Source organism: Anolis sagrei, chromosome Y (genome assembly GCF_037176765.1).
Source record: "Anolis sagrei isolate rAnoSag1 chromosome Y, rAnoSag1.mat, whole genome shotgun sequence".
NCBI classification, from domain to species: Eukaryota; Metazoa; Chordata; class Lepidosauria; order Squamata; family Dactyloidae; genus Anolis; species Anolis sagrei.
This window is the reverse complement of record NC_090035.1, coordinates 73,988,482-74,005,086: the sequence shown is the minus strand read 5'-3', so window position 1 is coordinate 74,005,086 and position 16,605 is coordinate 73,988,482. Positions and strand designations below refer to the sequence as shown.

Sequence of the window (16,605 nt, the reverse complement as noted above, 5' to 3'; positions counted from 1 at the left end):
TAATATTTATAATATTTATAAATAATATTTATAATATTTATACATATACATATAATATTTAAAATATTATACATATACATAAATGTATACATATAATATTTATAATATTTATAAATGTTATTAATATATAATTTAGAATCAATTTATTAATATTTATAATATTTATAAATAATACTTATAAGTATACATATAATATTTATAATATTATAATGTAATGTAATATAATAATATATTATTATTATATATTTATATTACATGTAATATTACTAATAATATTATGATATAGTGGTATGGTGCCATATAGCAATGTTTAATGCTGATATTGTACTATGCTAATAATATAATATATTGTATATAATATATACCTTGTAAGTCCCCTTCGTGATGAGAAGGGCGGCATATAAATGCCGTAAATAAATAAATAAATAAATTATGAAGTAGCAACGAAAATAATGTTATGGTTGGGGGTCACCACAACATGAGGAACTGTACTAAGGGGTTGTGGCATTAGGAAGGTTGAGAAACACTGATCTAAGTCATTAATAAAGATGTTGAACAGGACCAGGCCCATGATGGAACCCTCCTTATGGCACTCTACTCATCACTTCTTTCCAGAATGAAGAGGAAACATTGGGGAGAAACACCCTCTGGATTTGTTTACTTAACCAATTACAGATCTTTTTATGCTGGGAAAGGTGGGTCCCAATCAATAGAATATCCCAAAAAGTTAGGCCATCCTTCAGCCAGGAATTCCCAGACACCTCAATGATGTGTAGAAATACGTTTCAATCCCCTCACAGTGGCAAACCAGATCTGAAAACAACCACCAAGGCAAATCATAGAGGGTACCTGTCCATAAGTGCCAAGGAGGATCTCAGGCTCATAGTCAAAGTCGATATCAGTCACAAGGGCACAGATCACGCTGTCATAGTGATCACTCAAAGGCAGGATCAACTGGTCCTCGAGGCCCCGCTGCAAGACATTTCTGAAAGGGGGACAGTCAAAAAAGCCTACATCATCCAAAATAATTCTTGGGTTTTTGTAGGTTTTTTTGGGCTATATGGCCATTTTCTAGAGGCATTCTCTCCTGACGTTTCGCCTGCATCTATGGCAAGCATCCTCAGAGGATGCTTGCCATAGATGCAGGCGAAACATCAGGAGAGAATGCCTCTAGAACATGGCCATATAGCCCGAAAAAACCTACAACAACCCAGCCTTGAAAGCCTTCGACAAAATAATTCTTATTTTTGGAGAACAGTTTCTCGTATCCATTACCCAGCTGCGTTGGGGACTCAGCAATTTTATCACAAAGGCCAAGAATGAGGTGATACTGACAAGAACCCCCTCCTTTCCACAAATGCATCATAACTTGTTCCATTTTTGGGAATGCTCATCCCTGTTCTCAAAAAACCCATAACACGTTCTTGCTTTGCATACAAAGCACAGGGAAACTCCAACCACACGCTTGGCAGATGTTCTGCTCACCTGTAAACAACTGATAGCTCAATAGTGCTGGTCACAAGGACACTGTAGCTCTGAGCATGGCTGCTAATGCTACCTGGGGGAGAAGGAACAAAAATATATATAAAATATACAGACACACATATGATGGAAAGGCCTAGGGGGGGGGGGGGGGGGAAGAAGTTAAGTCTTTCTGATGCTCCCAAGTGCTACTAAATCTTGAGGGAACCAGACTCTCCTCCTCCTCCGTGTCATGGCTGTGGTGGCAGAAGGTCTGTTGTGGCCTCTTCTGTTTCTTACCATTTGCAGATGTGGTTCCGGAGAGATCTTCCAGATAGGTTCCTGTGGGCTGGGCAAAGACCAGCACTTTGGAGATGGGCCCATCTTGCTGGATGCTCCAACTCTGCAGGACCACTAGATAAGTGAATTGGGGGGGAAAAGCCACCCATCAAAGCAATGCCACAACTGCTGGACAAGTAGGAAAGCCTCAATTCATCCCAGTCTGAGTCCTAAAGATTGTGATAGTCATGCGTAAGTGTTTCCATGTTTGCCTAGGATTCCAACAGAATGGAGAAAGTTCTGGAGATTCACTGAGGGTATTGGACAAATTGCACTTTCTCAGCCTCTGAGGAAGGCAAAGGCAAACCCCTCTGAATAAACCATGCCAAGAAGAACCCATGGGTTCACCCCAAGTCAGGAATGTCACAAGACAAATAAACAAACAAAACACCCGCTGGGTAGGCACGTGAATTATTCCCTCCCATCACATCCTCCTGGAGCTGTGCATGGGACTAATTGTCTCTCAAGGCAGGCAGTTAACTTGAACCAAAACACAACAGAGTCTTTATCTGTAGTTCGCAGATATTTATAACACAGCAACCATTCAATGCTGGTTATACATTTAACAAGGACAGACAACACAAACAGAAGTAAAGGCAGTTTTCTCTCATCTTATTTCCAGCATCTTGGAGGCTGTGCTCGACTTTGACCAAAGCGGGGTGCTGTCGCTCATCTTCCATGTCAATCGATCAATGGGCGTCTTTAGTACCTCCCCGCTAAAAGCAGTGCCTATTTATTTACTTGCATTTTGCTTTCGACCTGCAAGGTGGACAGGTGAGCTGGGGCTACCGGCAGATGCTCACCCCGTCCCAGGATCAAACTGCTAACCTTTCGATCAGAAGGATTTTTCTGGGGCACAGTGGTTTAGCCTGCTGTGCTAAGCCTAGTCCCGTTCCTATTTAAATGGGAGGCTCAAATTTTCCAAAATAATGACAACAGTACAAATGAAAAGCCACAGTTTCTGCCTTGATACTTGGGTTCAGATGAACAACCAATCTACCCAAGAGCAAACAATTCCTCTCTGAAAAAGATTTTCTTCTCTACTTGACCCTCCACAGGAGCTTCCCTACCAGGGGCTTGTCATACACATGTTTTCTCACTTGTTTGTGTTATCAAACCATCTTGTTCCATAGCCATTGGATGTGGTGTCTGCAGGACTGTGGGAGTGGTAGTCTAAATCACTTTTTTTATACCGACAGGGACCACAGGAAATGATACAATTCTCGTCATGCCTATCACATGGTCATGACTCTAGGTCCACATCTCCACTTGCTTAACCCTTCAGTGGAATGTGCTGTGACCACATGTCCATTAGAACTGTATTTTTCACACACTGGAGTTACAGAGCATGCATTTCTCTCTAACACAGCATTAGCTACTTGACAAGGAATAATGTGAAATGAGAGTTGCACAGCCAGGTCCCTGAGAAGCTCAATTCTGAGTCAAGGAACATGCCACTGAGCCAACATAAGTAAGGGCCATTTAAAAACAATTCTCACCTTGGCTGGAGTGTTCAACATGGGCGACTCGGACATAGCCACTCTGGCAGCCAAAGGCTGTGAGGCGCTTCCCTGAGTTTGGGATGTTGTATACGTCCAGCCACAACACGCTGCAAAGGAGAAGCAACCATCATTTTAAGGAAATCGAAAATTGAGAGAGATTGGGGGGAGGGTGCTCTTTTACACAGCATGATCCATTCTCTTTACACTTCCATCCTATTTTAACTGAGGCCCCACCTAACTGCCATAGAAAATCCAGATTAGCTGCTTTGAACAGGATTGTATGGCAGTGTAGATCCAGCCTAACATGGTTGCATCCTTCAGAATCTGTGAAATTCTAGATCCTGGAACCTGCTGAACTTCTGCAAGCTCATTACTTGGGATAATACCCATCAAGCGTGTACCAAGAGAATTTTCACTGAATGGGACAGACATTAAAAAAGGAAACAGAAGGATTTAGGCATCAGTCACTCCAAAACGTTTTTCTGCAGAGAAAAGGTTTCATGGCTACCGTATATACTCGAAGCTGGTTTTTCAGCCCTTTTTGGGGGGTGGAAAAAGCCTCCCTCGGCTTAAAATGGGGTCAAGCCAGGCAGCGGAGCCTGGAGGCCATTGCTTGCAATATCTGATTTATTTCTCTCTCCTCTTCCCCTCCCTTATCAGTGTGTTTTCTTTTCCAAATCCTCCCCTGCTCGCTGGAGAGGGAGAGAAGCCCTTGCAAGTCAGGAGTATCCATTAATCTTATAAAAGGATTTTCCCCTGAAATATTTATTAATCTCTCCGACAGATATATAGGCATTTTGCAATCCCTATCTATCTATATATCTGTATGTATCACACACACACACACACACACACATATATGCACATTAATTTTATATATGAATTTTCCCCTCATACGTTTGCAGGTCTTTGCAAATCCTATATACCCATAGATATCAAGAGATGTCCATGTACCTGTATATCTGTATCTATAGATATACATTATTTTTATATATGAATTTTCCCCTCACATGTTTACAAGTCTCTGCAAATCCTATATAAATATAGATATCGACAAATATATAGAGGTACCTATATATCTGTATATCTCTGTGCATGTATATATGTGTGTGTGTGTGTATTATTTATCTATTTATTTATTTAAAACATTTATATTCCACCCTTCTCACCCTGCAGAGGACTCAATGCGGAGCATAACATATATAAGACAAACATTCAATGCCGGGACATAAAACATAAATATAGACAAACATTAAAATCACTTATATTCACATTAAAAGTTGCTTAAAACCATCTCAGGACACCATTGCGCTCTCTCTCTCTATATATATATATATGTTTATACATATACATATATACACACACACACACATATATATATATATTCCCCTCACATGTTTGCAAGTCTTCAAAATTCTATAAAGATATAATTATCTATATATAGAGAGATGTCTAGATAGATATATGTGAATATAGTTATATAGGGCTTGCAAATATTACAGGGGAAAATGCACACACAAATATATCTAAACATGTCTAGATAGATATGAATATAGATATATAGGGCTTGCCAGGCATGTAGCCGGGGGGGGGGGGGGGGCCCTCGGGGGGCTTCAGCCCCCCCCCCCCCCCGAAATTCTCATGGTGGTTCGCGAAAAGGCCTTACTGGTGCATTATTTAAACTGTTATGTTTATTCATATCATGATCTGATCACCATACTCAATATATCCCATATGCATGGGGGTATTGGGGTAATGATACAAAAGGTTTGCTAGGCTAGACCCTCTTTCACTCAGACTCAGCTCCCCCCCCGAAACTCAGCCCCCCCCCGAAACCCCCCCTGAAAATTTTTTTAGCCCCCCCCCCCCCCCCCCCCCCGAAACGAAATCCTGGCTACGGGCCTGGGGCTTGCAAATATTACAGGGGAACATGCACACACAAATATATCTAGGCATGTCTAGATAGATATGAATATAGATATATAGGGCTTGCAAATATTGCAGCAGAAATGCACATACACACACATAGAGAGAGAGAAAGAGAGAGAGAGAGATGTCTAGATAGTGAAAATATGTTCGCGAATAGCTGTAGATGACCAGAGGGGAATCCCACGGCATGCAAAATGTACACACATGCAAAGGATTTCTTGTACATATACAAGGTTTTGGCAAGATTATGAAGTGTCAGCCTTGGTAGTCTGGCAGGACTCCACCATATTCTTTTCTTTGGATGCCTAAACTGTATTGCTAAATGTACAGTCACAACGTTAGAAATTTGGAGAATGGAGGGAAATGTAATTGGGGGTGGTAGAGGTTTTACTAGAAGATAATACCCTTATTTGCTCATCACTACACTCTTGTTACCCCCAACCCTCCTCCTATCCATCTTCTCTCTCATTTCTGATTCATCCAGGGATTAACCTTCCATACAAACCAGGATGGCCTTACTTGCTTGGCAGCTCTTTGAGTTCGGGAAAGAGGTTCTCCACCGGCTGCTCTTCAAACTGGTGCAACTCTTCATTCTGTAAACAATGAGAACCATACAGCCATATCATAGCCTTTCATTCCTCAAGGTAAACACAATCCTGCTCAGTCATGCTACTGACGTAATTCCCCATCTTTTGTCGTGATAAGACTTCAGAACAATGATTCCCAATCTGTGGTCCAGTTTTTAGGCCTGTTCCTAGGGTTATTTGTGGTGCTGATTCAGAAAAATGCATGGGATAGACTACATCAGCTCTAGATGATTAAATATAATTTTCTGTGGGCTAGCAGATGGTGACTACTGGATGATCTATCCAATGTGGTCTATCCAATGCAATTTTCTGAATCAGCACCCCAAATAACCAAACCAAATCTAAAGTTGACCAAAAACTGATTTGTAACCCTTTTGTTATTAATGTTGGAGAGTGGTTCCTGGTCAAAGCGGTCGCTGGTTAAAAAAAAAAGGTTGAGAACCACTGCTTTAGAAAAACATATGCCTTATACTCATGAGCCTGTTGTATTGGATCACACGTCGGACACTTCCCAAGTGTCTCGGACAGTGTGATGTATCGGCGAATAATGCGTGCACATCCCAGTAAGGTGGCCTTTTGCAGCTGGCAGATGCTAATCTTGTCAGCACCTATTGTGTTTAAGTGCAGGTCAAGGCACTTAAAACACGATCACCACTGGGACCACCTTGACTGGTTTGTGCCAGAGTCTTTGCAGTTCGATCTTTAAATCCTCGTATCGTGTCAGCTTTTCCAGTTGTTTCTCTGCAATCCTGCTGTCACCTGGGATTGCAACATCAATGATCCATACTTTTAACACAATTGTGAGGTCACGAGTATTACGCTCCAAAACTCTGTCTGTCTGAATCCAGAAGTCCCAGAGGAGTTTGACGTGTTCATTCTCTGTAACTTTTTCCGGCTTGTGATCCCACCAGTTCTTTGTCGCAGGCAGATGGTATTTGTGGTACAAGTTCCAATGAATCATCTGAGCAACGGTTTTGTGCCTCTGCTTGTAGTCTGTCTGCGCAATCTTCTTGCAGCATTATTATTATTATTATTTGAAACACAACAAGACTAGTACACAGCAAACAAGACCACTATGCTGGTTGTTGTATTGGATCACACGTCAGACATTTCCTAAGTATCTAGGACTGTGTGATGTGTCGGGAAATAATTCTTGCAGATATAAATAATAATAAAAAACTTCATTTATATACCGCTCTATCTCCCAGAGGAGGACTCAGGGCGGTTTCCAAGTAACATCACCAAAACATACAGAGTAAACAGCATGACATAAAATTAACAAAACAACATAAACATAAAGACTGAGTCGGCCACCTGTGACCAAATTGCTGCCACCTTGCATCTCGCTGATCCAATCCTGGACAAACTGTGCTGTTCGTTGTTAACCCGTCTGTTGTGCTGATCCTTTTGACCTTGTAATCCATTTTTCGAGTGTGCTAATCATCTCTGATTGTATTGACCACTATCGTAAACTGTGTTGATCATCTTAATTGTGCTGACCTCTTTTGATGGTGCTAACTAACCCTGATTGTATGACCACCTTCTCAACTGTGCTGTCTCAGTTCAGTTGGGTATGCGGAGCATTCCATTAATTGCGTGATCTTAGCACTTTATGCCATTAGCACTTTAAATTACTTTTTCTGTGGCACTTTAACCAACTCTAGCACTTTAACTGATTCGATACATCTAGCGTTGAATTAGGCCTCCATGACGCACTTTATTTAAACACTTCGGGGTTAATTGTCAATCCACCGCATTTTAATTGTTATTCTATCGTGTGTGTTGACATAAGTCTCCATCTGTACTCCAAGAGCCTTAACCAACCCTTGACTGTGCTTAACAACTGTTACTCATGTCATTATCCATTCCTTGGCACCTGTTAATTTGGTTGCTAATTGTATATGTGGGTCAGAGGGAATGGAGTAGCTCAGGGGGACCCGAATATAATATAATAGGAACGGGAAACGCTTGGAAGGCAAAGCCATGGCAAACTGGAACTGTAATATGTCAAACAATCTACAATGATCCTTGGGTTGTTATTATAGGTGTTGAATGCGTCATGGAGGAGGGAGAGGCTTCCGTTAACCGAGGAGCCCCCATAGAAGTCGTGGTGGGGAAGGGGAGATACTGGAAAGGGAGACCTTTAATTCGGCCTAGGGAACGTGGAACAACATTAGTAATTCCAAATCGGTCTCCTGATACGGTAAGTAGGTGTAACCAGGTTGGCGGTCCCTCAGGATTGAAAGTGGTGCTGTTGAACGCCAGATCTGTCAATGGCAAAACAACTTTCATCCAAGACTTAATCCTGGATGAACGGGCAGATCTGGCGTGCATCACAGAGACCTGGCTGGACGAAGCGGGAGGTGTAAATTTGACCCAGCTTTGTCCACCCGGGTTCTCTGTGCAGCACCAACCGAGATCTGGAGGGCGGGGAGGCGGGGTTGCAGTAGTCTACAGAGATTCCATTCTTCTGACCAGGACCCCCATCCCACAGTCAACAAATTTTGAATGCGTCCACCTGAGGGTGGGTGACCGGGACAGATTAGGGATTCTGCTAGTGTACCGTCCACCTCGCTGCACTACAGTCTCCCTACCTGAGCTAGCGGGGGTGGTCTCGGACCTGGCATTGGAGTCCCAACGGCTGATTGTGCTGGGGGACTTCAATGTCCACGCCGAGGCTGCCCTAACGGGAGCGGCTCAGGACTTCATGTCTACCATGGCGACCATGGGGCTGTCCCAACAAGTATCTGGCCCCACCCACAGTGCTGGACATACATTGGACTTGGTTTTCTGTCAGGGATGGGAGGAAGGCGGCGGTGTTGAGGAGTTATCCATCTCTCCGTTGCCATGGACCGACCACCACCTGGTCAGCTTTAGACTTACTGCACCCCCTAACCTCCGCAGAGGTGGAGGACCTATTAAATTGGTCCGCCCCAGGAGGCTTATGGATCCGGAGGGATTCCTGATGGCTCTTGGGGAATTTCCCGCCACCTCGGTTGGTGATCCTGTTGATGCCCTGGTCGCTCTCTGGAATGGGGAGATGACTAGGGCAATAGACACGATCGCTCCAGAACGTCCCCTCTCAAGTAGCCGAACTAAACCAGCCCCTTGGTTTACTGAGGAGCTGGCGGCGTTGAAGCGAAAGAAGAGGGAACTAGAGGGCGTGTGGCGTTCGGATCCGAGCGAGCCAAATCGAACACGGTTTGTGTCCTTTTTAAGGTCATACGCCGCGGCAATAAGAGCCGCAAAGAAAACTTTCTTTGCGGCCACTATTGCGTCTGCAAAGAACCGTCCGGCCGAACTGTTCCGAGTTGTCAGAGGCCTGTTAAAACCCACCACTCAGGATGGGTGCCCTGATGACTCGGCAGCTCGCTGTGAAGCCTTTGCTCAGTTCTTTGCAGACAAAGTCGCTTTGATCCGCTCTGGACTGGACACCATATTAACGGCAGTCTCTGAGGATGTAACACGAGCATCTGCTTGTCCAATTTTGATGGATTCATTTCAATTAGTTCAAACCGAGGATGTGGACAAGGTGCTTGGAGGAATGAGACCTACCACATGCATCCTAGACCCCTGCCCATCCTGGCTTCTAAAGGAGGCCAGAGGGGGATTGGCCGAGTGGGTTAAGGTGGTGGTTAATGCCTCCCTCCGGGAAGGCATATTTCCAGCCAGCTTAAAGCAAGCTGTGATAAAACCGCTGTTGAAGAAACCATCACTGGACCCCACTCAATTGGTTAACTATCGGCCTGTTTCCAATCTCCCCTTTTTGGGCAAAGTCATGGAACGTGTGGTGGCCTCACAACTCCAGGCATTCTTGGTAGACACGGATTATCTGGATCCGGCACAGTCTGGCTTTAGGCCGGGGCATGGTACCGAGACAGCCTTGGTCGCCTTAGTGGATGATCTCCGTCGGGAGCTCGACAGGGGGAGTGTGTCCCTGTTGGTGCTACTCGACCTCTCAGCGGCCTTCGATACCGTCGACCACGGTATCCTTCTGGGACGCCTCGCGGGAATGGGTCTCGGAGGTACTGCTCTGCAGTGGCTCCGGTCATTCCTCGAGGGCCGGTCTCAGAAGGTGTTACTGGGGGACTCCTGTTCTACCCCACAACCTTTGTTTTGTGGGGTTCCTCAGGGTTCAATACTATCCCCCATGTTGTTTAACATCTACATGAAACCGCTGGGCGAGATCATCCGGAGTTTCGGGGTGCGGTGTCATCTGTATGCAGATGATGTCCAACTCTGTCACTCCTTCCCACCTGCTACTAAGGAGGCTGTCGAGGTCCTGAACCGGTGCTTGGCCGCTGTGACGGTCTGGATGGGGGCGAACAAATTGAAATTGAATCCAGACAAGACAGAGGTACTCCTGGTCAGTCGCAGGGCCGAACAGGGTATAGGGTTACAGCCTGTGTTAGACGGGGTCGCACTCCCCCTGAAGACACAGGTTCGCAGTTTGGGTGTGATCCTGGACTCATCGCTGAGCCTGGATCCCCAGGTTTCGGCGGTGACCAGGGGAGCATTCGCACAGTTAAGACTCGTGCGCCAACTGCGACCGTACCTTGGGAAGTCTGACTTGGCCACGGTAGTCCACGCTCTGGTTACATCCCGCCTTGACTACTGCAACGCTCTCTACGTGGGGTTGCCTTTGAAGACGGCCCGGAAGCTCCAACTAGTCCAACGGGCGGCAGCCATGGTATTAACAGGAGCAGGGCGCAGGGAGCATACAACTCCTCTGCTGTACCAGCTCCACTGGCTACCGATTAGCTACCGGGCCCAATTCAAAGTGCTGGCTTTGGCCTTTAAAGCCCTAAACGGTTCTGGCCCTACATATCTATCCGAACGTATCTCGGCCTATCAGCCCACCAGGACCCTAAGATCTTCGGGAGAGGCCCTTCTCTCCATCCCGCCTGCTTCACAGGTGCGGCTGGCGGGAACGAGAGACAGGGCCTTTTCTGTGGTGGCCCCGCGGCTTTGGAATGCCCTCCCTATAGAGATAAGATCAGCCACCTCGCTGATGGCATTTCGGAAAAAACTGAAAACATGGATGTTTGAGCAAGCATTCGGCTAATCCGATGCGATGAAGTTTTTGATCAAGGACTGGCAATCATAGACAACGAAATTGGATTATGATTTTAATTAAGAGATGCATTGGTCTGTATTGGTGGCCCAATACTGTGTATTGTATATGTATGTGTTTTATATTTTTAATCGGAATTATTGTTGTTTTTAAATGTTGTAAACCGCAATGAGTCGCCGTTTTAGGCTGAGATATTAGCGGTATACAAGTGTACTAAATAAATAAATAAATAAAATTATCACAACAGCACATATATATTAAAAATGATGGGACTTACAGTACCTTCAGTCACTTCCTGAAACCACAGCAACACAGCAACACTCATCCAAATACCAATTAAGATCAAACTTGGCACAGAGAGCCCCCATGGCCAACTCAACATTCTGGTGAGGTTTTGGGGGAGACCAGACTATGGATGATGGGACTTGCAGTACCTTTACTCACTTTCTGAGACCACTGTAACGGCGCTCCATCCAGTCATGCTGGCCACATGATATTGGAGGTGTCTACGGGCAATGCTTGCTCTTCAGCTTAGAAATGGAAATGAATACCACCCCCCAGAGTTGGATTCAACTAAACTTAATGTCAAGGAGAAACCTTTACCTTATAAGTAAAAATAATACCGTAATTATTATTATTATAATTATTGTATTGTCTAAGGCTTTATTTTATTATTATTGTTTCAACAGGCCTTCAAAGACTGGTCACTCTGAAAGCATTATCCTCTCTATTTGAAGCTTTCCTTTTTTTAATGGCTTTGGCTTTAACTGCTTTCAATTCTACTGTTAGTTTAATTGTATTTTTGTGCAATTTGAGTTTCAAAGCTTTGGTAAGACGAACATAATAACAGAATGCTTTTCAAGCAACTATCTCAGGGCAGTATTCACCAACTAGGCCTCGAAGAAAGCAAAACAAATACTGAAAAGAAGCTGGGAGAGGCCGGGGGGGGGGGGGGGGGGGTCCAGCCATCCTCTGTGCCAATGTCAGCCTAGGGTTGGCAAGAAAGTGGTTCTTTAATTCTTCCCGTCTCAATGAGAGGCATTGGCAGAACCTTCTCCCGATTATGCCTCAAGCTGCTTTCTCTCCCGTTCGCCTGTGCCTTGGCTCCAGCAGACGTCTTGAGTGGCAGAAGTGCGTTGGAAAAAGGCAAAAGGCCCTGCCAAAATCTCTTTGGCTCTTCACACCAACGAGAAATGAGTTCAAAGAGCTTTCTGCCTGCTTGCATCTTGGATTGCAGTACGAGAGTTATGGCACGAGGAAGGAGTACATATCTTTGGATCAGGGCACATGCAAGAAGCATCATCCTATGAGCCAGGCATCACTTTGAATTATCTTTGGCATTGCCCAGTGTGGAACACATCTCACCACGCTAAAATAGTGGATGACATCATAAGTGTCATCATAACCAAATGAAATGACATGAGTGAGATGGTTATGTTATCATTAGGCTCATAACAAAGGTCAAACAATAAAACAGCGTTCGAAACACGGTTTGGGGGGCAGCCACCAAGGAAGCTGTCTCAGGCAGCCTCACAAAATGTTCTCTTGTTGGGAGTGGAAATGAGAGAAAAGAACATGCATCTCCTTCTATGAACTGGCACAAGCTCTAAGATCTTCCGAGGAGGACCTCCTCTCGGTCCCACCTCTGTCACAAGCACGGTTGGTGGGGACGAGAGAGAGGGCCTTCTCTGTGGTGGCCCCCCTGCCTCTGGAACGCCATTCCAGGGGAAATAGGACAGGCCCCACCCCTCCCCTCCTTTCGTAAGAGCTTGAAGACCTGGTGGTTTCAACAAGCCTTTGAAAATGACCAGTTCTAACTCAGCCCCACACATTGTCGAATACGGCCTTATTCTTCCTACCAATTACCCAGATTCTTTCCTCTAAGAAAAGAGGAATGAACAGCCTAGCTGCATTGAACTGGGTTCTATGGCAACCTTATATAATTCAGTTCAATATAGTTAAACTGCAGTGTAGATGGGGCCTAAGATAGAGATGATTCTATGTACAGAAACTTATTTCATGCACAACATTATTGAAAATATTGTATAAAATTACCTTCAGGCTATGGTATGAGGTATATATGAAATGTACGTTTGTATTGTCGAAGGCTTTCATGGTTGGAATCACTGGGTTGTTGTATGTTTTTCAGGCTATAATGGCCATTTTTAAAAGAAGCATTGTCTCCTGGCGTTTCACCTGCATCTATGGCAGGCATCCTCAGACCTCACAACCTCTGAGGATGCCTGCCATAGATGCAGGCAAAACGTCAGGAGAGAATGCTTCTAAAACATTTATTTATTTCATTTACAATATTTATATTCTGCCCTTCTCACCCTGCAGGGGACACAGGGCAGATTACAATGTACACATATATGGCAAACATTCAATGCCAAAGACACACAACAGATATAGACAAACAGTCAGAGGCTATTTAACTTTTTCTGGCCACCAGGGGAGAAGTCGCTTTCATCGTCCATCTGCGATACTGATGAAGTACTTCCGCATTCCCCGCATCCCCCGCATGCTAGAGTGCTTTGCTGGAGTCTTTTTTATGGCCTCGTAAATTTTGTTAAATTAGCCTCCCCACACATAGGTGGTACCTAATTTTCCTACTTGACAGATGCAACTGTCTTTCGGGTTGCAAAGGTCGACAACAAGCTACACAATTGGTCGGAAGCTCACTCCGACCCGGGCTGGCTTCGAACTCATGACCTTGTGGTCAGAACTGATTTTAATGCAGCTGACACAGTCCCGGTGGCTATATAGCCTGAAAACCCTACAACAACCTAAACATAAGTTTGTTTAAACCTGGGTCCTATCTCCAAAATATTTCATTATGCACGTTTAGTCCCAAGTATTTCAAATAAAGGATTCTCAATGTGTATTCCATACATACATACATACATACATGATTTCTCAGGCTAAATGGGCATGGATGGGGAGACCCCGAAAAGGGTGACATCTAAACAAAATGAGCTTCCAAGGAAAATAGTCAACCAACAGTGCATCTATATTCTATAATGAATGTGTATTAATATCACTTTAACTACCATGGCTCAATACTATGGAATCCTGAGAGCTGAAGTTTTGTAAGGTCTTTAGACTTCTTTTAACTGGTGCCTCACCAAACTACAACTCTCACGAATCCCATAGAATTGAGCATGGCAGGTTTTTTTTCGTGCAGGTTTTTTTCGTGTCAGGAGCAACTTGAGAAACTGCAAGTCGCTTCTGGTGTGAGAGAATTGGCCGTCTGCAAGGACGTTGCCCAGGGGATGCCCGGATGTTTTTGATGTTTTACCATCCTTGTGGGAGGTTTCTCTCGTGTCCCCACATGGCAGTTAAAGCGAATTAACTCTACAGTGTAGATGTACCCAAGCCAAGGCTCCAACATTTATTCAATAGTTCATTGGTAGCCTTACCTCTTTATATAAGTGAATAGCAGGATCATTCCCACTCAGAAGGAAGACTGTCTCTGGCTGGCCACCAACCTGGACTCTGCAAAGGAAGAAGAAGCTTTTGAAAAATGTCAGTCTACTTGAATACGTATTGAGTTTATTTCCTCCCCCTAATAATTCCTCATTCCGAACCAGATACACACATATTCAGTGAAAGTGGGCACTCCTGTATAAAGTATGTAAGTCAAAAGCTCAATTTAGACCAACGTTTCTCAACCTTGGGTTTGGGACACCTGGGGGGGGGGTCACAAAGGGGTGTCAGGGGGGTCGCAAAAGACCATCAGATTTTCTGTTGGTCTTGGGGTTTTTTGTGGGAAATTTAGCCCAATTCTATCATTGCTGGGATTCAGAATGCTCTTTGATTATAGTTGAACTATAAATCCCAGGAACTACAACTCCCAAATGTCAAGGTCTATTTCCCCCAAACTCCACTAGTGTTCACATTTGGGCATACTGAGTATTTGTGCCAAGTTTGGTCCAGATCCATCATTATTTGAGTCCACAGTGCTCTCTGGATGTAGGTGAACCACAACTCCAAAACTCAAGGCCAATGCCCACCAAACCCTTCCAGTATTTTCTCTTGGTCATGGGATTTCTGAATGCCAAGTTTAGTTCAATTCCATCATTGGTGGAATTCAGAATACTCTTTGATTGTAGGTAAACTATAAATCCCAGCAACTCCAACTCCCAAATGACAAAATCAACCCCCCCCCCCCCCCCCTATTCCACCAGTATTCAAATTTGGGCGTATTGGGTATTTGTGCCAAATTTGGTCCAGTGAATGAAAATACATCCTGTGCATCAGATATTTACATTACGACTCATAACAGTAGCTGAATTACAGTTATGAAGTAACAACGAAAATAATATTATAGTTAGGGATCACTGACCTTCCTTTCTGGGAGTTGTAGTTCACCCATAACCAGAGAAACTGTGACCTCCACCGATGATGGACCTGGACCAAACTTGGCATACAGAACCCCTACTGGAGGGGGTTGAGGGGACTGACTCACCCTAGTGGGAGTTGTAGTTTACCCTACAGCCAGAGAGCACAGTGGACCCCACCAATGATGCAGCTAAAGCAAATTTGCCCAACATAACAAACTTGTCCAACATATCAAACTTGATGGAATTTCTCGGAGTTAACCTGGCATGATGTGAGTTGTAGTTCACCCACAACTTATGCACTTTGTGCAATTAAAAAATTGGCTTTTTCAAATAACTTGGGCAATGCCAGGTACCCAAGCAAGTGAGTAAATCAATCAGGAGCTCCAATCTTGCAGTATATGGAGATCCAACATTTCTCACCTCTGGTTGTCCCTCAAAGTATCCAGGTGCCAACTGTGGGAAACAGAGCTTGAAAAAAAATACTTTTTGGGACTACAACTCCCAGAACCCACGAGTATGGCCTATTATAAAAACTTTTTTTAAGTTCTGAGAAGCAGGAGGATGGATTCAGTGGTGCTTTGGCCTAGTTAGAACAGCTCTTCTAATCTCTTTAAGTCTGGATTGGCATTCCAGTCAACTGTCTCCAGTCAACTCTCCTGCAACATGATCCACTGAGCTGCTAAAACATCGCTACCATCTTCTAGAACAGGCTTTTCTTTAAATAGCCATTATTCCTCTTTATTTCCAGTTTGACTTGTTTCTTTTTTTTTTAAAAAAGAGAAAAATTAGTGACCATAACCTGACCTTGGCTTTCCAGAATTAATGCTAAACGGAAAGGATACATTCAGTGAATTCATTTGCATTTACAGAAACCTGACTTAATCTTTCATTTGTCATTTTTCTCTTGTTTTATTACAATTTATTTAAATTAAAGCTGGCAATTTAGTTCAAGTATTAATCTTAATGATGAAAATTTCAAGTGGAAAGGGCTTGGTGCTTTAACAAAAGCAGTATTTCAAAAATATTGTATTTGCACAGTCAATTGACCTCATCTTTCTTTCGTAGTGAAAGGTACATCTCTATTACAGACTAAATTGCTCAGACATTTCAGTATGGACTATGGCTGGATTTACACTGCTATTTAATGCAGTTTGAACTGCATTATATGGTCAGTGTAGACAAGGCATGGGCAAACTTTGGTCCTCCAAGTGTTTTTTGGTCCACAATTCCTGGCCTCAGGCCCCTTCCTTTTACCTTCATGCCTGGTGTAGACCCACATAAAGCAACTCAATGAAGTTCCATCTGTATTATGTGGGTCTACAGTAATTTCAAACAGATTTTCCCTATTTAAATTTTTTACTAAATATTTC

General features: G+C 43.9%; 1 protein-coding gene across 2 annotated transcripts in view; it reads right to left on the bottom strand.

Moving 5' to 3' along the window:
• The window catches only part of LOC132780192 (KICSTOR complex protein kaptin), a 46,916-nt gene that overhangs the window by 18,175 nt on the left and 12,136 nt on the right, over positions 1 to 16,605 (bottom strand). For both annotated transcript variants that reach the window (XM_060783764.2, XM_067461499.1), the window contains exons 5-10: positions 14,312 to 14,387; positions 5,751 to 5,824; positions 3,300 to 3,409; positions 1,762 to 1,875; positions 1,486 to 1,558; positions 850 to 985 (exon numbers count right to left, since the gene is read on the bottom strand). In XM_060783764.2, coding sequence (XP_060639747.2) covers positions 850 to 985; positions 1,486 to 1,558; positions 1,762 to 1,875; positions 3,300 to 3,409; positions 5,751 to 5,824; positions 14,312 to 14,387 — 583 coding nt within the window. The remainder of the gene's footprint in view (positions 1 to 849; positions 986 to 1,485; positions 1,559 to 1,761; positions 1,876 to 3,299; positions 3,410 to 5,750; positions 5,825 to 14,311; positions 14,388 to 16,605) is intronic.